The 12,346-nt window shown below is 37.6% G+C and overlaps 1 protein-coding gene across 1 annotated transcript in view; it reads left to right on the top strand.

Moving 5' to 3' along the window:
* trappc9 (trafficking protein particle complex subunit 9) overlaps positions 1-12,346 on the top strand; it is a 215,446-nt gene that overhangs the window by 107,464 nt on the left and 95,636 nt on the right. Inside the window, exon 18 of the mRNA XM_079879309.1 lies at positions 9,799-9,941. Within this exon, the coding sequence (XP_079735435.1) occupies positions 9,799-9,941 (143 nt within the window). The remainder of the gene's footprint in view (positions 1-9,798; positions 9,942-12,346) is intronic.

The raw sequence follows: 12,346 nt of genomic DNA, 5'->3' as shown, positions 1-12,346 counted from the left end.
TGTGTGTGTGTAGCAATACTTTGGGTACCACGTTGTCCATAGAAGTGAGCTAAATCTGGCAAAATCAGCATTGCATCAAATAAATTATTTACATTTTAAAATATATTGAAACAGAAAATATTATTTTAAATTCTACAAATATTTTACAATATTACTTTTTACTCATGTACTATTATTTATTGTTGTTTTATGCTAGTTCACTCATGTTAATTTACAATTGTATTGTTAAAATATGTTAGTATAGGAACTGTAGCTAAGATTAGTAAATGCTGTGCAAAAGTTGAAAGTTTTTTTTTTTTAAGAAAACTTTATAAAAGACAACATGAAACAACAATAACAATGCATGAGTTAGGGTTGCAAAATGTGACTTAATCATGAAACAGAATATTTTATGGGATATATTATAGCACGGGCATTTTGGATTTGATTGTATATAGTGAAATGTTAGACAGCTGTAATACTGTACATTTAATATGAATTACATTTTGATATTATTTATATTATTAATCATTTAAATTAATAATATAATTTATATTTAAATATATTTAAATTATATTAACTATATACTATATTAATAGAATTTTTCTTTGTGACTTTTCTTTTTTTTTTTTTTTTTCAATAATGTCATGCACTAATAGGCACAACCAGACCAGATATGTTTGATAAAAATGTAAACAAGGTCCATTTTGATTTCAAGTTGACTTTAAACTCAATTAATTCTTATGTCTTTCCCCATTATTTATGAAGGTCAAATGTCATGTTTGTGTGCATCCGTCCTGCTGAGATGATCTTTAGAAGACTTGGTTGCATTTGCGCTTGGTTGCGCTGCTAAATTAGAGTGTGCATCTAATGTCACTTCTCACTGAATTGTAAAGCTCTTTTATTTTCCTCTTCAGACCAGGAAGGGTTTTGATTTCTAATGCTGTTGGAGTCAACACACACACACACACACACACACACACACACACACACACACACACACACACACACACACACACACACACACAAACACTTCAAATGTATTATTACATTCTGCGCTTTTGAAAGAGGGTTGAAGCGTAGTGCGTCTTCTCGTGCTCGTGTGTGTGTGTGTGTGTGTGTGTGTGTGTGTGTGTGTGTGTTTCCCTGCAGTTGGCTGCTGAAAGTGCTTACACAGTAGTCAGAGCTACAGAATAACTGCCATACATCATCTCACAGATGAGCTGCCAGACACACACACACACACAGGCACGACTCCAGCTGCTGATACGGATCTTCTCCTCTCTCTTTCTTCCTCTCGTTCGAGTGATCGCATCACTTCCCTCTTCACAGCGTTTAACTGCCCCAGCTGCCCCTCTCAGACCCACATGAGAGAGTGAATCACGGTAAACTGGACTGAACGAGTGTGAGAGGTCGAGTAAAAGAGTGTACTTTACTCCTAAGGAGCATCTATCTATCTATCTATCTATCTATCTATCTATCTATCTATCTATCTATCTATCTATCTATCTATCTATCTATCTATCATAGTTTAATACTTTGTTTGGTTAGTTTGGTTTGTTATGACCAATAGTACTGGTGTGATACTTGTCTTAAACACTGCTTGCAACATTGTATTTCAGATGTGGAAACATCAATCACACATGATTAAATACTGTACGTTTCAGAGTTCAAAAAATGCTTTCTACTTCAAAAAGAACATTTACTGATGCCCAGCTGTTCTGAAACTCTCTGGTGTATGATATCTGAATTTATGATTTATGATTGGATGTCGCATGGTGCTATGTTGCTCATTTCACCTGCAAATGGAGTGTTTCCTGAAACAAAACTTTTTTTTCTTAGTCAGGCTCAGAGAAAGGGAGGAAAATGCTCACGAAAAACTACATTTTGACTTTTTTTGTTTCAGAAACTCAAGTTGAAACTTGTTTCAAAAAAAGATTGCAAAAAAAAAAGAAAAAAGCCTTTTAACATGCACTCAAATTTCTTTTTTTAGCCAGCCAGGAGACAGAAAGCCGTTTAAGACAGACGTTAAACGAACACTAAAAGTGGCAAGTCTGAAAATAAACAGTGAAACTCTGTCGAGACTCTGAACGCACCATCTGCGTCTCCATGGAAACACTAGCAACACTGCACAGCGCTGGAGTGTGTGTGTGTGTGTGTGTGTGTGTGTGTGTGTTTAAAACGCACATTATTTTATTTAGGACTAGTTTTGTGGTGTTGTGTGTTAGAAAACACACACACAGAGTTGTCTGTTTGTGTGTGTGTATTTGTTTGTTCCAACTTTATGTGCCTACAGTGGCACAACGAATACAATTGTATCTTAGCAACAGGCAAACTTGGCATTTTGGGAGTTTCAGATGGGTGGCATCAACCCTCAAGAAACGAAACGCATGCACACACTGTTACCTAGCTGTCTGAATGAAGACTTGCCATGGACATCCAAATAGTTGTAATTACCACAGACTAACCTACACCTACCGTATCTCCTCAGAGTTGTGACTGGTTAGGACTGTGTGTGTTTTTCTGCAGTTTTGTGTAAATGTGTCAGTGTGTATGCATTCAATTATGTGTTTTGGCTGTCTAAATACAGTGTGCGTGTGTGTGCCAGTGTTTTCTGAAGCCCTCCGCTGCTGCTGAATCTCCAACAGCACTGCAGAATAAGTCGCAAATGTGAGTTTGCATGCTGGATTGGATTTAATGGGACAAAAAAAAAAAAGATTATGCATCACAAAATACTTTGTGAAAAAAGTTTTTTATTGAGTTGCACCCAAAAACAAAGATACAGCACAATTCTTTTAATGGATTATTATAAAAGACTCAAGGAATAGACCTTATTCACAGCAGCTCCATCTTTGATTTTTAACGGGAATGAAAGCGAAGCTGTGAGGGATAGTCATACATCTCTTCAGTGGGTTGTTCTGCTGATGAAATGCTGCTGCAAATATCTTTCTGAGAAATTTCAGTAGACAAAAATTGGAAATTAAATGGGAAATTAAATATTTTATTCAGCCCATTAAATTGACATTAAATACATTTATAAAATTACAAAAGATTATTTTAAGTAAATTATATTATTTTGAGTCTGTTCACCAAGAATACTGAAAATAATTTATCACGGTTTCCACAAAAAATATTAAGCAGCACAACTGTTTTCAACATGTTCGATAGATAGATAGATAGATAGATAGATAGATAGATAGATAGATAGATAGATAGATAGATAGATAGATAGATAGATAGATAGATAGATAGATAGATAGATAGATAGTTGTGATTGTGGCTTTGAGAATATCTTTTTGCTGTGTGCATCTCAGTCCATGTGTGTAATCTGGCCAACCAGACCGAACAGACTTCCATATGCTCACACACACACACACACACACACACACACTCATTCATTCAGTCATGTGTGTGTGTGTGATTTGATTGATGGCTCAGTCTGGCTTGTTTGTATTTTACATGGATGGATGTGTGTGTGTGTGTGTGTGTGTGTGTGTGTGTGTGTGTGTGTGTGTGTGTGTGTGTGTGTGTGTGTGTGTGTGTGTGTGTGTGTGTGTGTGTGTGTTGCATGAACAGCTGGTTTCTTGGCTGTCAGTGTGTGTAGGACATCAGACTGTCATTGAGAGAGTGAGGTTTGAATGCTTCATCACTATTATTATTGCTCATTCTTAGGGTTAACAATTGAAACCTTTCATTGATCAAAAGTGACTTTATGTGTGAGTTACAATTGAATATATATTCATATTTCTTGTTGCTAATAATAAGCATGTGGCAGTGCATGTCATGATTATGAAACTCACATTTTCGACACTTTCTGATGTTTTAAACGAATAGTTTTTAATTATTTAGTTATATTCTGTATATACTCTCCATGAAGTTGCCACTCGACTTCAGCCTCTCACGTGATTTGCTGCATCGCTTCACTCCTCATTTGCATGAAGTTAACCTTTTCTTAGCATTGTTGCAGCACTGAACACGACCACGTCGCATCACTATCAGTCATTGGTGATGTTGACTTGACTTGAATCAACTCCCAGTGATCCCGCGCGTGTGTGTGTGTGTGTGTGTGTGTGTGTGTGTGTGTGTGTGTGTGTGTGTGTGTGTGTGTGTGTGTGTGTGTGTGTGTGTGTGTGTGTGTGTGTGTGTGTGTGTGTGTGTGTGTGTGTGTGTGTGTGTGTGTGTGTGTGTGTGTGTGTGTGTGTTTGTGTTTGTGTGTGTCAGGGGGAACATGATGCCACAGAGAACTGCTTTTACAACATAAAGGTCACTAGAGGCCAGTGCTGATAAACACATCTGATAACCTGCTGTTATCAGGATCAGGTCCACACGCACATACACACCTCTTGTTCAGCCAATCTGAGAAATAGACCATAGAACATGGTTCACCAATCTCGGTCCTGGAGGGCCGCTGTCCTGCAGAGTTTAGCTCCAACCCCAATTAAACACACCTGATCCAGCTAATCAAGATCTCATTAGGCATACTAGAAACTTTCAAACAGGTGTGTTGGAGCTGGCTGGAGCTAAACTCTGCAGGACAGCGGCCCTCCAGGACCGAGATTGGTGAAACCTGCCATAGAAACACTGAAATAAGCAAGATAATTCACATCTGTCTTTCATACACATATTATATAAATAGAATTAGATATTTTAGACCAATGTTTCCCAACCTGTTCCTGGAGGTGGAGAACATGATTTCACATTAAGGGTAGGGTAGGTATGCAATGATAGGACAAACTTTATGGTGCTATACTTTCCACAGATGAGATATATACATATATTTAGACCACTTTCCTTAGCGATTGCTATCAGGCTGTTAAGAGACTCCACCAGCATAACAAATGTTTCTGGAATAAATCGCCTACCCTGCCTTTAAACAACCGAACATTCCAATCAACCAATCAGATTTGAGGGATAGGTTTTCAGTTAATATCAAGTTTAGACTTCGAAACTAGTGTTAGATGCTTCTACACCATTCTTGTTCATCTATTATTTCCCTCTGATTTCCAGGATAAGTTATGGGTAGGGGTAGGGGTAGGGGTAGGGTTAGGGTTAGGGTTAGGATCAACAAAAGATGTAGATGTTGTAGTGTTGGTGTGCCACCAGGAACAGGGTTGGGAAACACTGTTTTAGACTGAGATTAAGATGGATGTGACCCTAAGACAGAGACTGACAGCAATTTCAGCACAGCACTTTCGCTTATTTAAACACTTCCTGAAACATTTTAGTATGGGTAGTATTTAAATTCAGACAGGAAGAGACCGTTTGATTGACATGAAGCAACCAGAGTTCTTTATTAAGACATTTTGAGAATATTTAGAATTTTATCATATGAAACTGGTGACATCACAATAAAATGGCCTGGACTAGTTCTCTACCAACAGTTCCTGTTTATCTCAATTTAGTGAGGATTCATTGGAATGACTGTTGGAGTACAATATTGCAAAAGCATTACAGACTCTCTCTCTCTGGCTCTGTATGGTAATGGTCTGTTAGGAGCGTCAGTGTGAGGATGTAAATGAAAATGTCAGAGATCTTTATGAAGTGTATTGGATTTCACACCCTCCTCTTGTAAGCCGTAAAACTCCGCAGCCTTAATAACTGTTAGGACATGACTGAGGGGCGGCAGACACTTCAGAAGGGTTAAACCAACCTTTTTTCTCCTGGTTAATATTCTAGCGGTGCCGCAGTCAAATTAGGGCCGTCTGAAAGCTTATGACGCTCTGAGGAGATTCTGAGATGGTCACCTTCATGCTCCTACTGGAGCTCTGAGCAGATTCATCCAATTCATCCTGAAGGTCTTTGCTGTGCGTTTATGAAACTGAGTCTGCCTTCATTCATTTGTATGTTTGTTCATTATTCTCTGTTTATATACTGATCTGTTTTCCATTCATTCATTCATTCATTCATAATTTGAATTCACTCATTTGTTTTATTCATTCATGCATTTCTTCATTAAGCAATTTTTCATTCATTTTTTATTTGCGTCTTTCTTTAGTAATGTGTTCTTTCATTTTATGATTTATAACTTTATAAACTGGTTTCTTTCAAAATTCTTACAAAAATGCCCCGCTTTGCTTCAGAAGGCCTTTATTAACCCTCATAGAGTCGTATGGATTACTTTTATGATGGATGGATGCTCTTTTTTGGGCTTCAAAATCTCAGGTATCATTCACTCCCATTATAGAGCTGGGAAGAGCGAGGATATTTTTAATATAACTCCAATTGCATTTGTCATTTACACCTAGGATGGCTTAAGGGTGAGTAAATTATGGGATACATTTAATTTGTTTGGGTGTTTTCTTCATTTGTTCGTTGTTTATTTGTTAATTATGTCCTTCATTTTTTTGTACATTCATTAGTTTGTTCATTTGTACATGAATTAGTACATTACCTTCATTATTTTATGAATCCAATAATTAATTTATTGGTTTGTTCATTTATTCATTTTTTTGTTCATGTGTTAATGTTTAATTAGTTCACGTTTTCTTCATTTCTTCATTCATTTGTTTGCTTGCTTGTTTGTTCATTTGTACATTCATTCATTTGAATCAATATATTATTTATTCATTCCTTTGGTTCATTCATTTATTGATCTCTTCATTGGTTCATTCAGCGGCTGTATAGAGGCTCTTGGGTAATCAGGCTATTAAAAATTCACTGTGTCAGCACATCTCTCTCTCTCTCTCTCTCTCTCTCTCTCTCTCTCTCTCTCTCTCTCTCTCTCTCTCTCTCTCTCTCTCTCTCTCTCTCTCTCTCTCTCTCTCTCTCTCTCTCTCTCTCTGGTTTGTGCTATCTTTAGCTCTCTGTGTGATTGAAATAGCTTCTCTCTGGAGGCCGGCGGCTCTCAGCAAACACACACACACACACACACACAGTCAGCAGAGTGCAGCGATCGAACGGGGTGAGGTTTCACACAACAGGAGGGTGAATGTGAATCACTCCAGTGGGCCCTGCAGGAAAACCCTACAAACCCAAATACACACACACACACACACACACACACACACACACACACACACACACACACACACACACACACACACACACACACTCGCTGGTCTTTTTTCTCTTGCTAGAAAGCATCACATATCCTGTTTTTCTGTTCTCTGGGAGCCAGAGGTCTGTGCAGGGCGCGAGGCGGGAGGCTGTCAGAATAATGAGGCCAATGAGATCTGTCTTCACTCTGTATCTCTCTCTTGCCATCTTTGTCTTCTGTTCCTCCTCGTCCTGTGGTTTCATTGTGTCCTCATGTTCTCAACCTCAGAAGTGATGGTGTCTGCCCCTCATTTAAGAAAATCTCTCGGGATCAAGCCCTGCTGGAAAAATCTCCTGTCTTTGTGACGTTTGAGGATTTCCTGTTTCACATCTTTAACGTCCAGATTTAGTCTGCAACTAGACATGATTCTTTATCTGTTGTCTTTGTGCTCCTTAATATGTGTGGAGAAACCATGATGAATAGAAAGTTCAAGAAACAGCATTTATTTAAAATAGAAATATTTTATAACATTTCTTTACTGTCATTTTTTTATCAATTTAATGCATCCTTGCTGAATAAAAGTATTAATTTCTTGCAAAAATTTGTTTTTACTAACCCCACACATTTATTCATTTGCTTCTCTATTTATTCTCCATAGACTAAATTGTTTTGTTGGTTTGTTTACATTACAATTTATTAATTTGCTCATGCAATTTCCATTCATTAATTTGTTCATTTATTATTGTCTATGCTTGTCTCTTATTTATGTTTGTTTATTTGTTCATCCGTTATTTGATTGACCCATTCGTTCATTCATTTAGCATTCATTAATAGTTCTTGGATTTCTGCAAGATGTTTAAAGAGTTTTGTTTGAGACACTCATATTGTTTATTGCGTTTTGCCGTTCAGAGAGTATGATTTCAAATGCACGTGCTCCTAAAGCTCACATAAAATGAGCATGTATGGCCGCCTTACTTCAGATGGTCTTATCTGTTTGACAGGGTTGTTCTTGGTGGGAATAATAAACCAGTATCTGAAGTCTGACGGTTCAGCGGTGTGAAAGCTGTTTTCTGTTTTGATGGTTTTTGCGCACCGATTACACTTCTGAACTCCATTTGCGTGATGAGATAGCACTCTATTTTTTTAAACCGTTTGCTCTGGTGAGGTCTTGTATAAGAAAAGGCAAGATGAGTGACGCCGATGATGGAAATTTAAAAGGTTTTGTTATTGCTTTTTAAGCAGGAAATGCACTTTAACCATTCAAATAATGTTTACACGATGCTCTTCCTTTTAAGTAGATTACAGAAATTGCAAAGATAGGAAAAATGGAGAAGTTTGTTCTTGAAGAATCCATAGTACTGGCAAAATATAGCAATGCAGAGAAGGCCACACACACACACACACACTGATTCAGCTTGTCCTCCTCTTTCTGTATTCAGTTTCCTCTGCTTTTTCATCCTATTTTTAATCTTTCGTACTCCTTTCTTTTCTGCTAATATTAATCTTTCTAGTCATCTCCTTTGTACCTGCAATGAAAATGAAGCACCGTTGTCATGATTTATTCACCCTTGTGTCGTTCCAAACACGTAGATGACTTTATTCCGTGGAACATAAACTAAGAATTTTAGCTGCTTTTTACAATACAACTAAAGCAGAAGTGACCAGTGACTTATAGGCTCCGTAAAAGACAAGAAAACCACCATTAAAGTACCATAACAGTATTTCAAATTACTTTTCTTTTGAAGTCATAATGTCTTATAATGTGGGTCTCTCATGAATGGACTACATATACGGTGCTTTCATGTTATTCGTGAGGAGTTTGGAATGACGTTCATTCTTAGGTGAACAGATCCTTTAAAGGGATAGTTCACTTTGAAATTAAATTTTGGTATGTTTTAGCTTACCTCAAGGGCATCCAAGATGTAGGTGTCTTTGTTTCCGCAGTAGTTTCAATTTTGATATTTTTAGGTCAAACCGTTCTTTTCTGACAGTCATATCATGCAGGTCTATGGTCACCCCCTCAAAGAGCACGCACAGAGAAGTCCAAATTAAAACAATTCCCCATCGTCCAAATGAAACAATTCCCCATCGTAAGTACACATTGATGGCCTAAGACACGAAACGAGCGGTTTGTGTGAGAAAACGAACAGTATTTATATCGTTTTTAGCTCTTATACACAGCCACGTCCGAGTGATCTGAAGACGTGGGCGCTTCCTATTGTGTGACGTGTGCGCAGACTGGTGAATAGATATATACACTAGATGTCGCCTTGGCTACGGCAGTTCATTGGAACGAGGCGACATCTAGTGTATATATGTCTACACGTCACACAATAGGAAGCGCCCGCGCCTTCAGATCACTTGGACGTGGCTGTCTACAAAAGGCAAAAACAATATAAATACTGTTCGCTTTCTCACACAAACCGCTCGTTTCGTGTCTTAGGCCATCAATGTGTACTTACGATGGGGAATTGTTTCATTTGGACGATGGGGAATTGTTTTAATTTGGACTCTGTGCATGCTCTTTGAGACAGTGACCATAGACCTGCATGATATGACTGTCAGACAAGAACGGTTTGACTTAAAAATATCAAAATTGAAACTACTGCGGAAAAAAAGACACCTACATCTTGGATGCCCTTGAGGTAAGCTAAAACATACCAAAATTTAATTTCAAAGTGAAATATCCCTTTAATGTTGTTCCTGTTAGAGGTCATGTGATCATATCTGATCATGCTGATTTGCACTCTTCAGTTGTGAATGATTTGGTCTGTGCTTCCGATCCATGATTCAGATCTGTTTCTGTTATTAATGTGTTTTTTCCCCCATCTGTCTCTCTGTAGACGCTGGAGGCTGTGTTGACCTTTAAGTACAGCGGAGGAGCCGGTCAGGTGGAGGGCTACTACCGCGAGCTCAGTCTGGGGGTCAGAGTGGATGTTGAACCTTCAGTTTTCTTCACACGAGTCAGCACTTTACCTGCCACCAGGTATCAAACACCACATTAACTCTATACTCCATAGGCAGGCCTGTGTGTACAACACATCTTAAACAGACCATATTCGGTCCAGTTATATTGTTATTCAGGGTTTCTTGCGCAAAAATAAGTGTGTGTGTTTGTGTCTGTGTGTGTCCTGGTAAACCTCACATTATGAGGACAAAATGTCCCCACAAAGATGGCAATATCCAAAGTCCTTGTTCTTGTGGGGACATTTTTTGGTCCCCATGAGGAGAACAGCTTATAAATCATACCAAGTGTTTTTTTTGTTTTGTTTTTTTGAAAATGTAAAAATGCAGAAAGGTTTGTGTGATGGCTAGGTTTAGGGGTAGGGTTAGTGTAAGCAGAGATTATACAGTATGTACAATATAAAAGTCATTATGTCTATGGAAAGTCCCCATAAAACATGAAAACCCATGTGTTTGCGGTTGCGTGTGTGTGAATGGGGATGTGAATTTTCCCCTGGCTTTTTATTTTGAGTTAGACAGTGTCTCTGGTGTAAGCCTGAGAGTTTACTGGCTAGCATTAACAGTGCTGTTGTTTTTAGTGTAAAGTCTCTAAGAGAGGTAATAAAATATGATGCATTTCTGAGGATGCGTGGGCTTTGATCACCTTTTGGGAGATATTAGTACATAAAAACATTATTACATTATCTCAGATGAAATATGATCATTCTAAACTGGTTAAAGACGCGTAAGATATTGTGGTTGTGTTGTCAAACAGCATCAGAGCACTACGAAGCCTCACCGCACATCTTTTAGTAAATACACACTGTTCTGTGATGTCGGTGAGTGCTCAGTTGCATTATTAAGGGTGGAGTCTCCTCTGCCGAATGAATGGAGCCGGATAAGGGTTTTTTGAAGAAGCCACTCTGCACCGGTGAACCCGAACGCTAATGTTTTGTGTGACACAGCAGAGGTGGAATGAATGACTGCTGCTGTCTCTGTCGGCTGAGAGAGAGAGGGATAGACAGATGGAGATGGATGGAGAGAGACTGATCACACCTTAGTAATGACCACTTGAAGTGACTCATTAGCTGTAATAATATCTGCTGTCTCAGTCATCTAGATCATCTATTATTCCTGTCGGATGGATCGGCTGCACACACACACACACACACACACACACACACACTCTCTCACTGTGTTTTGCGGAGCGTTTCTTTGTCTGGAGTCTGACCAGTGCTGGGGAGTAACTAGCTGAAAGTAGTGATACTGCTTTCTACCTTTCTCAGTAGTTCAGCTGTTTTCATGATAGTCCAGTTTATACAGTAACAAGCATTTTTTTCCACATACATTGAATGTCACTTTCAAATAATTTTTGGAGATCTGATTCATTTTAGCGAGTCAGTTTTGTTCAGATTATGCATTTTTGATAAACTGGTTAAAAAAAAAAAAAAATGAATTAATTCAATCATTCATTCATTCAGATTCATTTGAATCATCACTCTGTTGTTGTCATGAAATTTCCTGAGTCCTTTTTTTCTTCTCTTTTTACAAAATAAAAATTGCGATAACACACATAAAAATAGCTAAATATGGCTGTTTATCATTGTTAGTAATGTAAATTATTATAATTTTTCTTTTATTAGTTGTATTTAGTTTAAATGTATTAAAATGCCAGATTTGTTATGTTAATGCTAATTATTATTATTAGTTGTAATAGTATGTTTTTTATATTTTATTTTTCATATCCAAATATAATATAGTTCTAGTAATATTTTAATTTAATGATGGTTATCATTATTATGTATTATCATTCTTTTGATTCAGTAGAATAAATTAACCTTTCTTGTTTTATGAATTTATGCATATTTAAATTGTAGGTTTGCAGTTGCTCTTTGTGAGTCTTTATGGCATTATTTGTATATCTTTATTCATTAATTATGAGCTTCAATGTAGTCAGCCACTTTTATTAGTAGCTTACAGGAAAACTTCTTAAAAAATGTCCTGACCGTCATGTGAAGTTGAGCTGCTGTAAACTATGAGTAGTTTGGCTACAGTTTCAAAGCCGCTTCCTCAACACTGTTCTGGACCTCCGTGGCAAACGTGCTTCATTCTGAACTTTATTTATTCAAGCGCTGGCTATAAACCTCAAATTATGATTAGCTAATTCTTTCACACGAGGCCAAGAAAGTTTCATTTGGCAAATTGGAGACCGGCCAAAAACAACAGCATCTGTGGCAAGCCGTTTTAGCTTCAAATGTTCCCAGCGTCACTCATCGTAATTGCATTTTTACTAGTAAGAATTCAATTAGAGAGCTCTACAATTCAGTTCTTACTAGTAACAATTATTATTAAAGAGCTCTCTAATTCTAACTAGTAAAAATGCAATTACGACGAGTGACGCTGGGAACATTTGAAGCTAAAACGGCTTGCCATACAGCATCTGTATTC

This window comes from Squalius cephalus (genome assembly GCF_949319135.1).
Source record: "Squalius cephalus genome assembly, chromosome: 8".
In the NCBI taxonomy this organism is placed as follows: domain Eukaryota; kingdom Metazoa; phylum Chordata; class Actinopteri; order Cypriniformes; family Leuciscidae; genus Squalius; species Squalius cephalus.
Note: the sequence above shows the minus strand (reverse complement) of the source record. Positions and strands in the feature narration are given on the sequence as shown.